General features: G+C 35.0%; 1 protein-coding gene across 2 annotated transcripts in view; it reads right to left on the minus strand.

Moving 5' to 3' along the window:
• Positions 1-19,845, minus strand: part of LOC149806050 (uncharacterized) — a 41,340-nt gene that overhangs the window by 14,044 nt on the left and 7,451 nt on the right. For both annotated transcript variants that reach the window (XM_089950916.1, XM_089950917.1), the window contains exons 2-5: positions 16,959-17,070; positions 13,886-14,813; positions 12,581-12,675; positions 6,145-6,424 (exon numbers count right to left, since the gene is read on the minus strand). In XM_089950916.1, coding sequence (XP_089807042.1) covers positions 6,145-6,424; positions 12,581-12,675; positions 13,886-14,813; positions 16,959-17,070 — 1,415 coding nt within the window. The remainder of the gene's footprint in view (positions 1-6,144; positions 6,425-12,580; positions 12,676-13,885; positions 14,814-16,958; positions 17,071-19,845) is intronic.

The raw sequence follows: 19,845 nt of genomic DNA on the forward strand, positions 1-19,845 counted from the left end.
TGATTTTTCCTCCAGCTGGAAAATAACCAATCAGGCCATATCCAGCATCAAATATGTGTCAATGTTTAAAACCAGCTTGAATGTGATGCGAAATACACACCTATCCACCTTATAAAATGATGGGGCAGACATGTATACCATCATTATAGGGTTATATCAGGAACTGATAAATGTGGGCACTTGCCCCGAGGAATCTGAAGAAGAAAAAAAGGGGGGGGGGGCATTATAGCCACAAGGGAGAGGGGGCCTCCCAGAATGTTGTTAATGAAAACTTCAATGGATTCAAAAAGAGCAATAGCATGTATAATAAGTGTATTTAATATAAGTCTCTTATATATTACAGTATAACGCTTAAAGCTGAAATGAGTCTTGTGTTAAGTAATAACAGCATTTTTATCTATGCACAAACCATTAAAGAATCAAGCCATGGGCTGCAAATCATGTCACTCCTCTGGTCATTCTTGTATGAATCATTTACAACCAATTAGACATCATAAAATGTAATCTTGTGAAAACATGTCGATATTTTTTTCTGTCTGACGTTAGCCATAGCAAGATTTTCATGATGGTTTCCATGGTGACTACTATGAACATCTGATCTGCACCATTTCATGTGTGACCAATTGGGCATCGTACAAAGTCTTTTAGTGAAAACCCCATATTGACAAGATCAGTAGCAATGACAAGATTTTCAAGATGGTTTTTGTGGCAACCACAACGGAACAGCACCATTTTCAATTAACACAAATTAGACCTTGGCATGAATGTGTGTGTAATGTTTATGGCAATCCTCCAAGTAACAATAAAAAACTTATGACTGGTAGATCTAAAAAACTGAGAATGTATGAATATATGACAATACCTCATACATAATGAGAGACCCTACTGGCTGAAAAGAATTTTCAATAATCCAAGATAAAATTGTTTCTTCTTTTTACCTTCTGAGTGTTGAAACCATATCTGATATCCTCGAGCAATAATAGAGAGGCCTGCAGATATCATAATAGGTAATCAATGGCAGATCAGTGAAAGTCCAATAATTAACCTTTAACTTTGATGGGTTTCCCATGAACAAAGATAATAAAAATTATACCATCATCTTGCTTTCTTTACATTCTTTATCTCTTGAAAGGTTTATCCTTTTCCCTTCAAAAATAAAGAAATTTTATGACAATGTTGAAATAGGTACTCGGCTGTTTTGTTTTCAGTCACTATGACTGTCCATTGCGGCTGGGTCAATGACCCGCTAATGAACGTATTGATGCTTTGCATTTCTTAAAAGATGGAAAGTTTGAAAGAAATTGGTAGTATTTTTTTTCTTTTTCCTCCATTATTTCTGGTTATTTTAAGGAGTGCGCTGTCAGATAGATAAAACTTTCTGCACTGAATAAGCCCCAAATCATATCTTTTGCAAGTGTTAATATGCCACACTTTGAATTAAATATTTCAATATAATCAGGCACCCGAAGTAAAATGGCCACTATGGCTCATTACATGTTTATGGTAGGTCAGTCATAATAGGTTTGTTATGTTACACATTTTCAGCGAGTATGTAATTCAGCATGCATTCAATGGAAACAATTTGCACAATTATTATAAATTATGTTAATATTAACGATGTTGTTTCTGAACTTTAATTGGGAATATGACTTTACCGGGAAAACGCAATACACATTGCTTAATAAATAGACATAACCATGAATAATCAATCTGAAAGAAGGTTCTTCTATTTTGTGTTCTTTTATTATGATATTTACTGTCAATTTAATTAATCTAATCAGTTATTCATTAGTATATAGTTATAAAACCTGGTCTATATACCAACTGTTTAAAGGTTTGATGAGTGTTTTGGAGCCCCCCACCCATCCCCATTTATCTAAATTCATGGCAGTAGTACCTGTTAATAAGCATTACTGGTTTATTAATGAATATATCAGTGAATATAAGATATAGGAAGTTTAAAATATCCATTTTATTTTGAGCATTTACAATTTTAATAATTATAAGGACTTCGCATTTCTCCCCAATCCAGTCCTAATTTTTCTTAAAAATGTCTAAAGTAATGTTAAAACCCTTAAGAAAATGAAGAAACATGTGAACATTGACATAAATTTCATACATTCATAAATTCATTTATCAACAAAACTCAAAGGAACTTTAAACATATCTGATAAAAGTTTATATTTACTAAATCCATACAGTTGAATTAATTTTTAAGCATAAATTGTCTTTCAGATGTGTATGCACGCCTAGTATTCCCTAGAAGGTGATATTCGGTTTGAGGACTCAAGTCATCCCATTAAAAACTGGTTATTTCAGTTTTTGGAAACTTTGCTCAAACTTGAGCCACCTGTGTCTTCTGGAACTTTGGATCATGTTTTGATTTAAGCTCTTTCAAGCACTGTGTTGGGGAAATCATTTTTATGTTTTTAGTCTGACATTGTGTCAGATGGTGAACAAGACTAGTATCAGACCAGTTTTCACTTCATTTTCTTTTTTTGTTTGTTTGTACTTTTAACCTTTTTTATTCTTGTTTTTCTTTTTTTTTTTGAAGAGGAACACAAATTAATAATGTTTGCTTTTATACATATATATGAATATGTTTAAGATTGTAACTGGTAGCATCAGATGTTATGACCATTTGAAAAATACAAGATTGTAAATTGCTACAGAAAATGTTGCATTGTACATTATTTAGTAGACATTTTCTAATCTGAATTGAGTGAACTGGCACATGAATCTTTTTATGCTTGTAATAAGAAAAATAAGTATAATGGATTTTTTATTTTTCAAAGAAAACATTAAATTTCAAGAAAAGGATGTTCTGAAAAGATGGAGAGAGTACTGCGCAGAACTTTACAACAACCAAACCACAACAGATCCAGAGGTACAGAACATCCCTCCAGCAAATAACAATGACAACCACCCTATCATACGTGAAGAAGAAGCCGCAGTGAGATCACTGAAAAAGTGTAGGTCAGCAAGAGTGGACAACATCCCAGCAGAACTAATCCAAGCCGGGGGAGATGCAATGATTAGCACCCTCACAAACATCTGCAACAAGATCTGGCAAACAGGAGTATGGCCAGCGCCATGGACCCAATCATTGATCATCACCCTCTCCAAGAAAGGCAACTTGCAACAGTGTCAAAACTACCATACAATCAGTCTTATAAGCCACCCAAGCAAAGACATGTTAAGATTACTGCTGAACAGACGAAAACCACAGGCTGAAAAGATCATTGCCGAGGAGCAGGCGGGGTTCAAAGCAAGGCTCAGCACAACAGAACAGATCTACAACCTCAGGATATTGTGTGAGAAGTACCTCCAACACCAGCAAGATATGTACCACGTCTTCGTGGATTTCAAGAAGGCATTTGACAGGGTAGGGCATGCAGCCTTGTGGACGACCATGAGACTGTAAAACATCAATGCTAACATCATCACAGTAATAAAGCAACTCTATGACAAGGCCACCAGTGCAGTATACTTCAACAGCAGCATAGGGGACTGGTTCAGAACAACAGTCAGAGTCCGACAAGGCTGTCTGCTCTCCCCCACACTGTTCAACATCTTTCTGGAGAGAATCATGGCAGCCACGCTTGATAAGCGTACTGGGGCAATCAGCATCAGAGGCAGAACAATCATCAACTTACATTTTGCTGATGACATTGATGGACTAGCAGGAAATGAGCAAGAATTAGCTAGCTTAGTAGAAAGCCTTGACAAAACCTCTGCAGCCTATGGCATGGAAATTTGTGCAGAGAAGACCAAAATGATGACCAACAACATCAAGAGCATCAGCACTGACATCAGGGTCCAAGGTAAAAAGCTAGAAACAGTCCACAGCTTCAAGTATTTGGGGGTAACTGTAACAGATGAAGGATTGAAGCCTGAAATACTCTCCAGGATTGCACAGACAACAGCAGTGCTGACAAAACTGAAGCCCATCTGGAAGGACAAGAACATTGCACTCAGCTCAAAAGTCAGACTGATGCACTCACTGGTGATCTCCATATTTCTCTATGTCCGTGAATCATGGACCATAACAGCGGACTTGGAGAAAAGGATACAGGCTACAGAGATGAGATGTTTCCGAAAGATCCTCAGCATCACATACAAAGACCATATCACCAATGAAGAAATACGGCAAAGGATAAGGCAAGCCATTAGGCCTCACGATGACCTCCTGGCCATAGTGAAATAACGGAAACTGCAGTGGTATGGGCATGTCTCATGATCATCAGGACTTGCCAAGACAATCCCACAAGGCAATGTACAAGGAAGAAGAAAGAGAGGCAGGCAAAGAAAGAGGTGGGAAGATAACATTCGAGAGTGGACAGGCTTGACACTGAGCAACTCACTGAGAAAGACGGAAAATCGAGAGGAATGGAGGAAGCTGGTTGTTAGGTCTTATGCAGTGCTCCAACAGTCTTCCAGACTACGTGACTGATGATTTAGATGACACAGAGACGGCTTATAATCTCTATAATAATAGTTTGCTTGGGCTTACATATATGCAGCAACATTTCTTAATCACATAATTTGCAGCTCTGAGGAATCATTATACAAATATGCAATTTCAGTGGAAACAGGAACATCAGATAGTGGGAATAGCTTATTAATTTCACTATGGAACTATCTGACCTATTCTACATAAATACAACAGGCAGGTTGCATCTGACCTATTATACATACTTATAACAGGCTGGGTGCATCTGGCCTATTCTACATGTACATAATTACAACAAGAAGGGTGCATCTGGCCTATTCTACATAATTACAACAAGCAGGGTGCATCTGGCCTAATCTACATAATTACAACAGGCAGGATGCATCTGACCTATTAAACATACTTACAACAGGCTGGGTGCATCTGGCCTATTCAACATGTACATAATTACAACAAGCAGGGTGCATATGACCTATTATGCACATACATACAACAAGTAGGGTGCATCTGACCTATTCTACATACTTACAACAAGCAGGGTGCATCTGGAATATTCTACACACTTACAGCATGCAGGAAGGTGCATCTGGCTTAATTCTATATATTTAAAACACAGGAGGGTGCATCTGGCCTATTCTACATACAACATGCAGAAGGGTATATCTGGCCAATACAACATGCAGTAGGAAGCATCTGGCCTATTCTACTTACTGAATGTACAGAAGGCTGCATCTAGCCTGTTCTACATACTTCCAACATGCAGGTGCATCTGACCCATTCTACTTACTAAATATACAGAAGGGTGCATCTGGCCTATTATACATACCTACAACATACAGAAGGGTGCATCTAACCTATTCTACATACTACAACATACAGAAGGATGCAACTCACCTATTCTACATACCTACAACATACAGAAGGGTGCTTTTGATCTATCTTACATACCTACAACATATAGAAGGGTGCATCTGACTTGTTCTATACACCTACAACATACAGAAGGGTGCATCTGGCCTATTCTACATACCTACAACATACAGAAGGGTGCATCTGGCCTACTCTACATACCTACAACATACAGAAGGGTGCATCTAACCTATTCTACATACTACAACATACAGAAAGGTGCAACTGGCCTATTCTACATACCTACAACATACAGAAGGGTGCAACTGGCCTATTCTACATACCTACAATATACAGAAGGGTGCATTTGATCTATCTTACATACCTACAACATACAGAAAGGTGCATCTAGCCTCTTCTACATACCTAAAACATAGAGAAAGGTGCATCAGGGCTGCTCTATGTACCTACAACATACAGAAGGGTGCATGTAGCCTTTTCTACATAACTACAACAAACAGATGGGTGCATCTGGCTTGTTCTACACACCTAAAACATACAGAAGGGTGCATTTGGCACATTCTACAAACCTACAATATACAGAAGGGTGCATATGGCCTATTATATACCCTCAAGTCTATAGACTGCTATATTTTAGCTTTCTTCAACAGATGAGTAGGATAAAAATCAGAAAGAAGGGTTATGTGGAACCTGGTGTCTAACATGTAGCAATGTGCCGATTCCACCCCACCACTATCTCTCTTAGCTATAGCATCAAAAGTCTTAAATTTAGTAATATTCATGTTCAGTCTCTCTCATATTGTTGAACAAGACTATCTCACCTTCTGCAAATAAGTACAACTCTGTAAGCTCTATCACTGGAAACATCTGTAGAGGAAAGGTCAGCAGAATCCCAAAGCAGATGCATATATTTACAGCAAAAAAGACAGCACTGTTTGAAGGAATGTTTGTGTTCAGCATTTGCTTAACATTATCCCCAAATCTCATGTATCCAAGGCAACCAAAAGTTGACAGTATTACAGAGAGGCAGACAATAGCCCCATAGAGGAAGAGATGGAAGTTGTGTCGATTATTGTCCATGCTGGCTTCAATTGGTATTATCTGAAAAGAAATACTGTTAGGTGTTAGTTTACCTGGGTGTATGGAATATTATGACCATTTTGAACCCCATACCACCAGAGCCAAAGCCAAAGGGTGTATGAAGTTAAATACAGTCAAAACATTCCATACAGTCATAAGCTTTGAAATAATAAAATAACACATAAGAATCTTTCTCCTGCTAAGGTGTATTCCATTCTACTTGCATTCTAGAAAGGTCCATCCCACTCAACTTGCATTCTTTAAATGAGAAAGGTCTATCCCATTCTACATGGATTCTAGAAAGGTCCATCCTACTCAACTTGTGTTCTATAAATGAGAAAGTCCATCCCATTCTACTTGGATTCTATAAAGGTCCATCACCTTCAACTTGCATTCTCGAAAGGTCCATCCCATTCAAGTTGCAGCCCGAGTATGGAAAATGTATCACAGAGACAATCTTTAAACATGAGTGTAGTTTTTAGTGTAGACTGATCAATATTTTTCACACAGACTCTGTGTTATTTCTTAGTATACTGGAACTGGCTCTTCCATAAGGATGTGTTCAATTCTGTTTTTATGTGTTCCATTCAATTCTTAAATTAAAAATAGCCCTAATCAAGAAATGCATAATTCTGGCATGCCAGTATCTGAAAGCAAAATAATACATTTCTTGTACTTATAAAAAAGCCAGCCAAAGTGTGACAGATACTTAAATTACTGTCTAGTAGAAGTACTACCAAATATCTGAGACACCTAAATTTATTATTCCAGGACAATGTATGGTTACAATAAAATGGGATCGTGTGTGGACAGGTATATAATAAGCAAAAATAATTCAAAATGGCACAGAAATCACAGACATAACCACAGGGAGGATGCTCACTAATTTGATTTCCTATCAGCCTCTTAACTTCAAGTATGCTTTTTTCATTTACTAACTAGACATCACCATAAACTGCCATATTGCAGACATTATAGTAATATGATTGCAAAATTATTAATGCTACGTTAAAAAAATCCAAATCACATACATACTAAGTGTTTGCAGTGGGTGTGTTAGTCACATAGTTATACTGCTGATCAGGATATTGCCAGTTCAAGTCACACTAGTGGAATCTTAATAACTGAGGAGACATCGAAGCTTCAGATGCTTATATCTCAAATATTAAATTCTATCTGATGATGTAAGGTTGATGACAATTATAAAAAATGAAATACGCATAATTCTTTGAGACATAGTTGGATTAAACAACCTATAGGCCTTCTGGTATGTTGTTTGGCATGCTAGAGGCTCATCTGGGATTGCATTCAAATCACTGTATGGACTACATACATAAACTTGATCATAAGAACTTCATGTACAACAGCTTACAATTGTAAATGTGCCTATAATCTTAAAGGTGCCAATCCACAAACACAACCTGCGAAGCAGAGATATTTCCTTTTATGTCAAACAATTACTGCAGTATATATAATGGCAAAATGTTCACAGACTGATGTGCAGTATTTTGAAAGAGTATATGTGTGTGATTAGGATTTTTAATGTAGCTTTAACAATTTTTCAGTCATATCACTACGATTTCTGCAGTGTGGCAGTTTATAGTGATGTCTAGCACTGGGGCATCATGCTGCAGACATGTAGCACGATGTCCCACCCAGTCACATTAACCTGACACCAGGCCAACCACTAACCTCTTAATGCTGAGCGCCTAGTGAGGCAGCTGTTAAAACCATTTTTGTAAATTAATTGATTTATGAAGTATCTTGGAATCAGGGCGTAAACTTATTTAGAATTGTTTAAAAAGTATGAAAAGTCATTATTTGAGATTGTGCAAGAAAACTTAAAACCGCTGACATCAGTGATTGACTCTGCAACCAAGACTGAATAGTGATAGTGAAGACCACCATTAGAAAGATACTTTTAGCATTAACATAACCTTTTTCCAAGTGGAGACAAGCAAAATCCATACAAACAATCCAAATCATTTAGAATTATTAGATCTGAAACTGCTAATGGCAGTACGAGGACTAGAGTAGTGCTAAGTGACAGATCATTTAAACTCACCTGGGCCAAGATTAAGCATTAGACACATTTACAAAAGTTTATTGGTTTAATTGTTACTGATTATTCAGACTGCATGTCTTTCTATTTACAAAACCCTCATACAGTACTGCAGACTACCATAAATGAAGACATTATACTGTTAGATAAACTTTCATATACATAAAAGTTCACTGTACAGGTGTATGCCTGGGAAAATGTGAACTATGCATCAGAACATGCCATTATGACTACTGTAAATCACACTTGCTGGTGCTATATGTTAGTCTTGGTGCTCGAACAGGTCTTAAACATTGTATCCGATTCGAGTCATGTAATCAGATTTACCAGCCCCCATGTTGAACTGTTTATAAATATTACTGCGCATGTATGCAAAGACTCACCAAACCTATGATTACAGATTCATCTAAACCCATGGAAAGAAGTCACAAAAGTCAACGAAATAATTAGGCAATGATTTCCCTTATACATAAGCATTCTACCAGTGATTCAACTATGCCAGCTCATGTAAGAACTATGAATATGAAGCAGTATGAAAAAAAATGACATACTTGTTTTGTTAGGACTTTATCCAAAAGAGACAGGGTTAATTATAATACAACTTTGTGAAATGACAGCATGGTATTATATCAATGTGTGTGTGATTTGGATTTTTAACATAGCTTTAACAATTTTTCAGTCATATTGCTATGATGTTTGTAGTGTGACAGTTTATAGTGATGTCTAACACTGAGGCATCATGCTGCAGACATGTAGCATGATGTCCCACCCAGTCATATTATCCTGACACCAGGCCGACCAGTACTAACACTAACCTCTTAATGCTGAGCGCCAAGTGAGGCAGCTGTTAGTACCATTTTTGTAAGTCTTTGGTATGACCCAGCTGGGGATCGAACCCACGACCTTCTGCTTCTGAGATGGATGCTCTAACCACTAGGCCACCAGAGCGGCCGGTATTATATCAAGATTCCTACACAAGTCAAGTGGGCTCAAACAGCACAAGCAGTTGTGATGAACAACAACATTTTGTCACTGTATTGCACTTACCATTGCATCAAAGCTGCTGCAAAAAGCACAACAATTCAACAATTATAAGTACCTAAATTTAGTTACATAAATGCCATGGTGATTTACAAGATTATGCAGCAATTATTCCTGCTGAATACGAGCAAGGTAAAGATATAAATCTTCTTTCAAATATGCATCCAAGAATTATATCAACTTTACAATGCACAGGTTAACATGGAAATTATTTTGTTGGTGTATTTGATTATGTTACTTAATGATGTGTCTAAAATACAAATCCATGAATTGGTAATGGTGCTCAAATACTCCAAGACCATAAATGTACTGAGATCCTTAATGATAAAATTGACAAAGCCTTTGCAAGCTTCTTGAGACAATGCAAAAAACGTACCAATGCAGGATCAGGATGGACTGCAGAAAGATGGGTCTCACTGAAAGCATCCTAAACTTAAGTTTAGATAACTTATCTTTACTGTTAGCATCATGCCAATCTGCATCATAAGCACAGTTCTTGATGGTTGTCATGACTGTGTTTGGCGACAAAAATAACCTTACAAACATCTCTGCAAACTCCAAATACGTTTGAGAGTAATATCGTGCAGGAAAACTCCCTGTGATGCATTTAGCTGATTTCAATGCATGGCAATGCCAAGGTTTCATGTCATGTTGGTGCCAAACAGTGTAAGGCCACCACCACTACCAGGTCTGACGGACAAACCAGTGGGTTGTGGGCCCATGAAAGCATCCCTTGCAAGGAGACAAAAAGAGATATAGGATAAGGTTTGTTTGTGTCTTTGATGAACATCATAGTGAGGCCAGTGCCCGATCTGGCACTGGCAAGGCCAACAATCGTTGTAGCAAATGTTGTAGAAAAAAAAATGTCTCCACCAACCTGTTTAAAAAATCAGGACAAATCCTCACATGTAGATGTTATCCTAGTAACAAAAAGGAATACCTATGTAACTATGGAAATGCAGGACAGCTGTGAACAGCTCTCCGGATAGTGTTGAGGAGAGTTATACACTCTCCTCAAATATTTATGACATCATCATCTACTGCACATGACATCATATATCAAAATAGCAGAACCTGTAAAAATATCAATATTTGTGAAAGACACCTGTCATGAAATTTGAGAAAAAAATTGAGAAGTTCGCTTAGAAAACAAAGGAAAAATCTTTGTTTTGAAAGATAAGATTGGGGAGAGCAATGGATCACTCTCCTAAAAACAATTTAAGGAGCGCAACAGTCCATGAGTAATCATACTCCTCAAAACACAAGCCTGCACTGGTATTGGTGACTTTTACAATTTGATTTTCACAATGATCAAAAGAAAAGTGCCAATATACCGCAGTTTTAAGGATTTTAACATGAAAACTTCAATACCAAACTATGGTTTACACCTTTTCATACAGCTTATATATCGGACAATCCCGACAATGTCAAATGGTTCTTTGAGTAATTGCTAATTAATGTGATTGAGAAGCATACTCCTCTTGGAGGAAAAAGACAAAAAAAGGAAATCATTCCAATTATCAAAAGCAATTAATGAAAAGCAATGCACAGGAAAGCTCATCTACTTCACAAATACCAGTGATCTAAAATATCCAACAACTGGAAATGAGATCAGACAGATGGAAACAGAAACTGGGATTAGGAAAAAGCAGAGAACTAAACGATTTCTGGGAAATCCAATCTCATCAACAGCAATCATATCATCTGTAATTCATTGCTAATTTTTAAGTAATCACAAGTAGATGGTAATTTGGACTTCTTTCTTTATTTTAATGCAGGCATGAGCAACTTTCCTCCAGGGCCAGGGCCAAATAAGCAATTTTTAAAGCCACACCCTAAGGTGTAAATAGGCAGATAAAACTAGGCCACCAGTAATAGGTTCACATGCCTGGATTAAATTAAGTAACTGCATTTTGAATCAATAACAGTACTTCTTCAGATCTCTGAAATATAAAGCTAATGAGATGAGTATTGCCAGCCAAAATCATGTTGTAAAAGAAAGGATTGTATTGCAGGATGTACTGATACACACTGCTATCAAGATGACCATCTTGAAAAACCCATGTGATACCAACTGTCAGGCTCAGCGTGATTTGCTGAGTATGCATGTTTTTATAAAAAATGAATAACATTCTTTCAGCCATGTTTAGGGAAACTAAATGGTCAGATAATGGGAAAATTTTTGCTGATGAACTGGAACCAACTTTCAGACAGAAAATGTTGACGCATGTACATGGTGAATTAGTAGTCCCTTCATATATTGTCTTGAACTTCTGAAGCATGTTTTGCATTAATTGAGTCTATTAACTCTCTAGAAGACATTTTTCTGATCTGATTTTGCTCAAATTTGCACCTGATATTGAAAGATTTTGATTATGAGCAAGAGATTTGGCATCCTAATTATGTCTTTGTCTTTTGAAAGTCTTTTTTATCAGTAAAATAGATAACGTGGTATACAATTCTGGAGATAATTTATGTGATAAATGGTGAGCCAATCAGATGCATGGTCACCTCATTAAAATGCATGGATATGGCTTATAATTATACTCTACAGAGTTTGATGGTATTAGCCCATATTCTAAGTTTGATAAACATTGTATCAGAACTCTAGAAGGGTAAGAGCCAATTGCTGATGGATGGACAGTGCATGATGTGTAGATGATGGCTGGACAATGCATGACATGTGATAGATGATGGATGGACAATGCATGACATGTGATAGATGATGGCTAGACAATGCATGACATGTGATAGATGATGGCTAGACAATGCATGACATGTGATAGATGATGGATGGACACTTCATGAAACATGATGGTTGATTGATGCAAGGCTATACCATATGCTTACTTTGCCTTATGGCCAAGTGAGGTCAAAATGAGTTATAATATATAAATCCTAATTTCTTCTATTCACCATGAACTTCTAGTTTTGCAAAAATTTTGGAGTACATATTTCTACACTATAAATCTGAAGAAATCTCAAAGACTGACAGTTTCATATTTATAACAAAGCCCATGGAGAATGCCCTTGGGTAAAATGTTTACTTGAATTGTTTATCCCTGAAAACTCACCAATCCTATTCCTTCAAAAGCACTTGTAACCATACCAAAGAAGACTGGAAATCCATTCCAATTGATCCATTTGTATGTAGTACTTGACTTAAAACCTGAAAGTACATCTAATATCATGATATCTTAAAGTATCATAACATTATGATATCATCCTACTGTGATACACTTTAATTATGTCAAAGCTAGTGACTTTTAAATAATCTCATGCTGCAGTGTGACACATTTTAATGACATACTCTCATGATATATTATGACCCTTTTATGATATACTAGTTACATATTGTAAAAATGTCAAACAAGTGACACTTTAATGTCATAGTAGAATGTGACAGATATATCACAGTGTGACACAGTTCTGTGATATCACAGCACACCATGATACTTTAATTTCACACTTAAGTGTGACACTGATATAATTTTCCAGTGACACTTGAATGAGGTCATACTACAGCGACACTTGAATTATTTCATCCAGTGACAAATGTCATTTTTAACATTATGACACACTTTAATGATGCAATAAAATGTGAATTACTAAATATAACTTCAATGCTCGCAAGTAGCGCAATCATGTGATGATGAACATCATCATCATCATCATCATTCAATCCATTCCCATAAATGTGTGTGTGAGTGTGTGTGTGTGTGTGTGTGATTAGGATTTGTAATGTAGCTTTAACAATTTTTCAGTCATATCGCTACGATGTCTACAGTGTGGCAGTTTATAGTGATGTCTAGCACTGGGGCATCATGCCACAGACATGTAGCATGATGTCCCACCCAGTCACATTATCCTGACACCAGGTCGACCAGTCCAGCACTAACCTCTTAATGCTGAGCGCCAAGCAAAGCAGCTGTTAGTACCATTTCTGTATGTCTTTGGTATGACACGGCCGGGTTTCAAACCCACGACCTCCTGCTTCCCATAAATGTATTAAGAAGTTCGTGTTAGCTGTCCTTACAAATTCCTGGTATCTTACAATTTACATTAAAATAACCAGCAACTACAATCAACATTTTCATGACTCAAAATTCTTCCATGTACATGATCTAATTGTGTAATTAATGACATCATGACACCAAAACAGATGACATTTTAGTAATTTATAAAACCATTTACAGGATCAAAAACCAAACATCAAAACTCTATAATTTATGCATTTTTAGAAAGTGTGTAACAGCTAATGTTTGCATAAGTCTTTTAAGTAAGTGGTAAACCTTCTATACACACAGCAACAGAAGAGAATTTATAGACGGCAAGAAACAAGAACACTCACATACATATAGAAACTGAAGAGAACTTACCAACAGCAAGAAACAGGAACACTGAGACACATCCAATCATTATGGAGAAGTTGGCAAGCATGCTGACGATAGCCAGCCTGCGTACAGTACGAACATAAGCAAAGAAGATAAAAATCGGTAATGGAAAAATCACCACAAGCCTCAGATCTGGAGCTGAGCTGATCAATTTATCTAACGAGATAAATGTTGAGTTTTCTGGCAATGTTGTTGTAATGGTTACTTGGTTTTGTTGATCTTTCGAAGAGCTCCTTTTGTCCAATGGAAGAACAATAGTGCTAGAAATATCATCTAAGAATTTCCTTGTTTCCAACTGAAGATTTGTGGTATTACTTAAGTCTGTCTTTACCAGGGTGTGATGAATATAATATTGATCTGTACCTGTATTAAATTTGTCTGAATCATTGATATTATCATGTACAAGTGACTTTACTGGTCCACACTGCTGTATGGTATTGTCTGATATGACTACACACATCTGGCTGGGAAACATGGTGTGAATGGTATTACCAATGAATATGAAATAAGCCACACAGAAACAAAACTGAGTCAGGCAGATCAGAATGTTGACTATGGTCAAACCTGTCTGACCAAAGGCCAACTTGCCAATGTCACCGTACGTCATGTGCTTCATCATCTTTTGCACTGTATCAGCCTCATCATCTGCAATCTGGTAACTTACTGTGTCACTTCTATTATGTACCTCTGATCTGGTAATAGAGACATCACCTGTGGAGTCATTAACAGGTGAAAACTGCTCAGACCTATTGCGGCAGTGACCATGTGCTGTTGAGCTGTACCTGGGTTGCTCATTAACATTATTTTGCCGTGCTTGAAGGTATTTTCTGATTGCATGGTGTTTTGTCTTGACAATCAGTTGGCAGCAATGGGCTGTCATACTTGCAATAAACACAATGCCAACAAAACCCAACTGAAAAATAAAAAACATGTATAATCAAGCATGGACATTAAGCTCTTATAACTATGCATGAAGGTACTCCTGGGAAAATGTGACAATTTAAAATTGTACAATTTGCCACCAATACTGTAGAACAAATGACACAAAAAAAATGTAAATTTTGATAGTTTTGCTTTCAGCCTCCTCGCTTCCTAACAAGAAATCCAAAAGTCTTGATGACATCATAAAATGTAATTCTTATATTAGTGTCTTCATATGACCTTATAATCAAAATGTGCATGCCCCTTATCGTGTTTGGTATGTATACATATGCACTGTATGGCAGACAATAGAATTTCCAAAGGAAAAACTAAGTCCTAAACTCAAATCCAAGAAAAGATATTTAAAATATGACATTAGTCAGGTAGACCCAAACTCCAACCCTCCATCATGGACAAAGGTCATGCACATAATTCAAATATAAGTAACATCATCAAAATGTAATTTAAAAAAATAAATATTTTCTTTTAGTTAAAGAAAATTAATTCCACTATGTCTGAATTAATATAGCATTGAAGATTTAAATAATATATTTTATTTGCTTGGTCAGATAAGAATTTAACTGGTTAAATATTTTCTGTTTTGATTATAATAGATGTCTTTTGGTAATGTTAACAAAATGTTAAAATCACAATCTACAATAGAAACTCCGACTGGCATCATTAAATGATGTTCATTATTCTTAACAACTCTTCTTAATGAAAAGCATTAACCTCCGTAACATTTAACATCCGAAACAAGGTAACACTACTAAATTAAATTGTATTCAAATACATGCTGTAAATATAAACAGATATAATGAAAACAATTCTAAACAGTATCAAATACCTTATGGATGAAAGACATTTTTCAGACATTTTATTTGGAAGGTTGCCAAAACCAATCAAGTCCTAACAGCTAACTCAAAATAACATTTTGACAATAAATGATTCTCATTACTTTCATAATATTTTAATTAGAATGAAAAAAATGACACTGTTGACTTTGAAGTAATTCAGAATTGAGAACAGCTATGATTCCAAATATAATTTTTACTGATGTTAAAATTTCAACTCTGTATTTAAAAAAACATTTTTCTAGAAATGTTTGAGCAGAATAGGAATTTGTTTTAAAAAGATACAAATGGGAATGCCAAAACATACTGGACATTTTTTTAATGTCATTTACATACAAATGGGAATGCGAAAATATACTGGACATTTTTTCATGTCATTTACATACAAATGGGAATGCCAAAACATACTGGACATTTTTTTATGTCATTTACATACAAATGAGTCATTCTGATTTCATTTGCATATGAATGAGGCATTTCACTTTTTTTATTCAGTATTTGAGACCTACAATACATATAATGAAACTTTCAAATCTAACTAACCTCAGAAATAATAAAGAAATATAAAATAAAATATGCATTAATAAAACAGTTATGTTTCATTTTGTTTAGTATATAAAAACAAAAAGCTGTCTGTTACAAATGAAATTAAAAGTACATGTAATTCATGAAAAAAAATTCTTTGGACCTTAACAAAACTTCATCCAAGTATTATTAATCTATCCAATTACAGTTAACTTTAAGAAATGATATTCAGTGTATTAAACTACAGTTAAAAATAGAAATGATATTCAGTAATTACAGTTTAATATAAGAAATAATATGTAGTGTACTAAATAATACTAAATAATATAAAAAATTATATGAATAGTTTATAAAATTACAGTTAAATATAACAAATGATATGTATAGTGTATCAAATTAAAGTATAACAAATATGTACAGTGTATTAAATTAAATGACTTACTGATTACTGCCCATTTATCAGTCTATCTACAACTAGTTGTAGTGATTATATAATAATAATAATAATAATAATAATAATAATAATAATAATAATAGTAATAATATTAAACTCAGTATTTTTATCTTTATTATTATTATCATTATTCTTATTATTATTACATTATTATATACTAAATGCTACACTGCAATAAAAAGGCTACAATTGCAAATGCTGAAGGCATGCCAACTTTTAGATAGGTACCATTTCATTATAGTTTGTCTAAATGGGAAAAATCAAATCAAATTTAATTTTAAAAAAGTCCTTTAAATGTATTTACCCCAAGTCCACTTTGCAGGAAAGCAAATGCAACACTCAGGTAGTTGGATCCAATAAAAGCTTTCAGGATATTGGCAAAATCTCCCAAATGGATATACCATTTTATCGTTGGCCTGGAAATAAATGAACTGTACATTATATATAGCACAGGATAATCAATCAATTTTTAAACTTTCACAAATTAATTTTGTAGTATTGGTATAAAACCAATGGACACCCATAGATCTACAAAATATTGATTACATAAAACAACTCTGGATGCCATAGTTCACTTTGCTATAACCATTAAAACAAAATGGATATAAATTAACAGCCTCTGGAATCAAAATGGTTCAGAGTGACAGTGGTATACCTGCATTTTATCTTAATAATGAACTCATTCAAAACAAACATTCCATTAAAGTCAAATACTGACAACTCAACTGAACAACAGATCATCAATTCAAAAAATAAAATGTAAAATAAATTCTCAATTCATGTCTTGTTCATTTCAATGCTCTTCTTGTGTCTGATTTGGTTATTTGTACCTTTCATTGCTTGAAGAGATGTTATGGATTACTTCTGTTTGACCAAAAAATTAAATGTAAAATAAATTCTCAATTCATGTCTTGTTCATTTCAATGCTCATTTTGTGTCTGATTTGGTTATTTGTACCTTTCATTGCTTGAAGAGGTTATGGATTACTTCTGTTTGACCAAACCTTGCATAATGGTACTTTGATTCTTTGAATACATTTAAATTTGAAAATCACAATTCTAAAGTGTTACTGTTACAAATTTTATGATTACTATCATTAAAACAGCTTTACATGTAGTATCCACAAACCTTTAGTCTTCAATCTGCAGAGCCATGACAGCTCAGTTGCTTAGGCACTAGACTCCATCCACAGGTTGGATGCCAACCCAGGTAAACCATTGTCAGATGTTTCTATTTACTTGGAAAATGCACTTTACTCAAATTTCCCTCTACATGATATAACTAATAATGTGCTAATCTGTACTCCTTGATGTGTTATGTATATTTAATATATATTGTGTACCTAATTTCTGTCAAGATTTAAGTAAACAAGATGCTTATTTAACAAGAGTTCAATGGTGGTCTTGTGTGCAATAAGACAAGACCATGTAATTTTCCATTAGCATGACTGGTTTTTCAAGAACACTACTGCAATAGAGGTAAAGTGAAAAACATTATATATATATATATATATATATATATATATATATATATATATATATATATATATATATATATATATATAAAAGGAAAACATCACCAACTTCTCAAAAATTGCTTAGGGCTGTTCCATGTTTTTGAAAATATATGCTTGGGTACTTTGATTTCACAGAGTTCATGTAAAAATGAGAAGAAAATTCTAAATTACATTTATGGGTGATATATACACACATGAGTTAATAAATTATTCATTCCTGTTTCATACAAGTCTGTGGGAACCTATGATCAGTGTTTGCAGTTTATTGACTTCTTGCACTAAAATGCTAATTTTGGGTTTACTGAGGACTCATACTGGATTCTGATGCATCAAGACATTCAGTACTATTGAAATTCATTTGGAACATTCTATACTTCTTGACTTGTGACAGGATATTTAAGATTATTTGGGATTTAATTCAAAATACTGTTAAGTTCCTCTTAAATTTTCACTTTGTAACTAGAGAAATAAACTTTTGTTGAATTTTACTCAAATTGTGGGTTTCACTTCCTTTCTGTTACGGGGCCCCAAGTGGCCGAGTGGTCTAAAGCGCTCTCCATTACGGATCACTGCCATCTCACCTCTGTCTGCGTAGGTTTGAGTCTAGGATCTGGCCAATGTGGGTATGTGAGAAAGCTTGTCAGTAGCTTCTCGAGGGTCGGTGGTTCTTTCCGGAGTTTTCCCGGATTCTTCCTCCACCATTAATACTGGCCACCATGTATAGCCTATCGTGTGCTGAAAAATGGTGTTAAATCCTACAACAACAACAACAACCTTTCTGTTACACAGTTTAAGACCATAGAATCATAACACATGATGTAGTCAATCATGTGATAAAAGTGCCAATAAAACCAACAAAAAACAATAATCACCATGATAGCTGACACATAAAAATGTGACTGTATGCCAAAACCACAGATTACCTTGAAGCTGGATTCGTATAGAACATCAACTTTTACTAGAATGACCTGTAATCAAGACTACTCAGTATAGAGCAACCATCAACAGAAGGACCTATGGACTAATAAATACTCAGTATAGATCAACCATTAATAGAAGGACCTATGGATTAATAAAGACTACTCAGTATAGATCAACCAGTAATACATGTAGAAGGACCTATGGATTAATAAAGACTACTCAGTATAGATCAACCATTAATAGAAGGACCTATGGATTAATAAAGACTACTCAGTATAGATCAACCAGTAATACATGAAGAAGGACCTATGGATTAATAAAGACTACTCAGTATATATCAACCATTATTAGAATGACCTATGGATTAATAAAGACTATTCAGCATAGATCAACCATTAATAGAATGACCTATGGACTAATAAATACTCAGTATAGATCAACCATTAATAGGAAGATCTATGGATTAATAAAGACTACTCAGTTTAGATCAACCATTAACAGAAGGACCTATGGATTTTAATAAAGACTACTCAGTATATATCAACCATTATTAGAATGACCTATGGATTAATAAAGACTACTCAGTATAGATCAACCAGTAATACAAGGCCCTATGGATTAATAATGACTACTCAGTATAGATCAACCAGTAATACATGCAGAAGGACCTATGGATTAATAAAGACTACTCAGAGCAACCATTAATTGAATTGATTAATAAAGACTACTCAGTATAGATCAACCATTAATAGAA

The sequence above is a fragment of the Sinohyriopsis cumingii genome, chromosome 2, assembly GCF_028554795.1.
Source record: "Sinohyriopsis cumingii isolate HCF-2022 chromosome 2, ASM2855479v2, whole genome shotgun sequence".
In the NCBI taxonomy this organism is placed as follows: Eukaryota; Metazoa; Mollusca; class Bivalvia; order Unionida; family Unionidae; genus Sinohyriopsis; species Sinohyriopsis cumingii.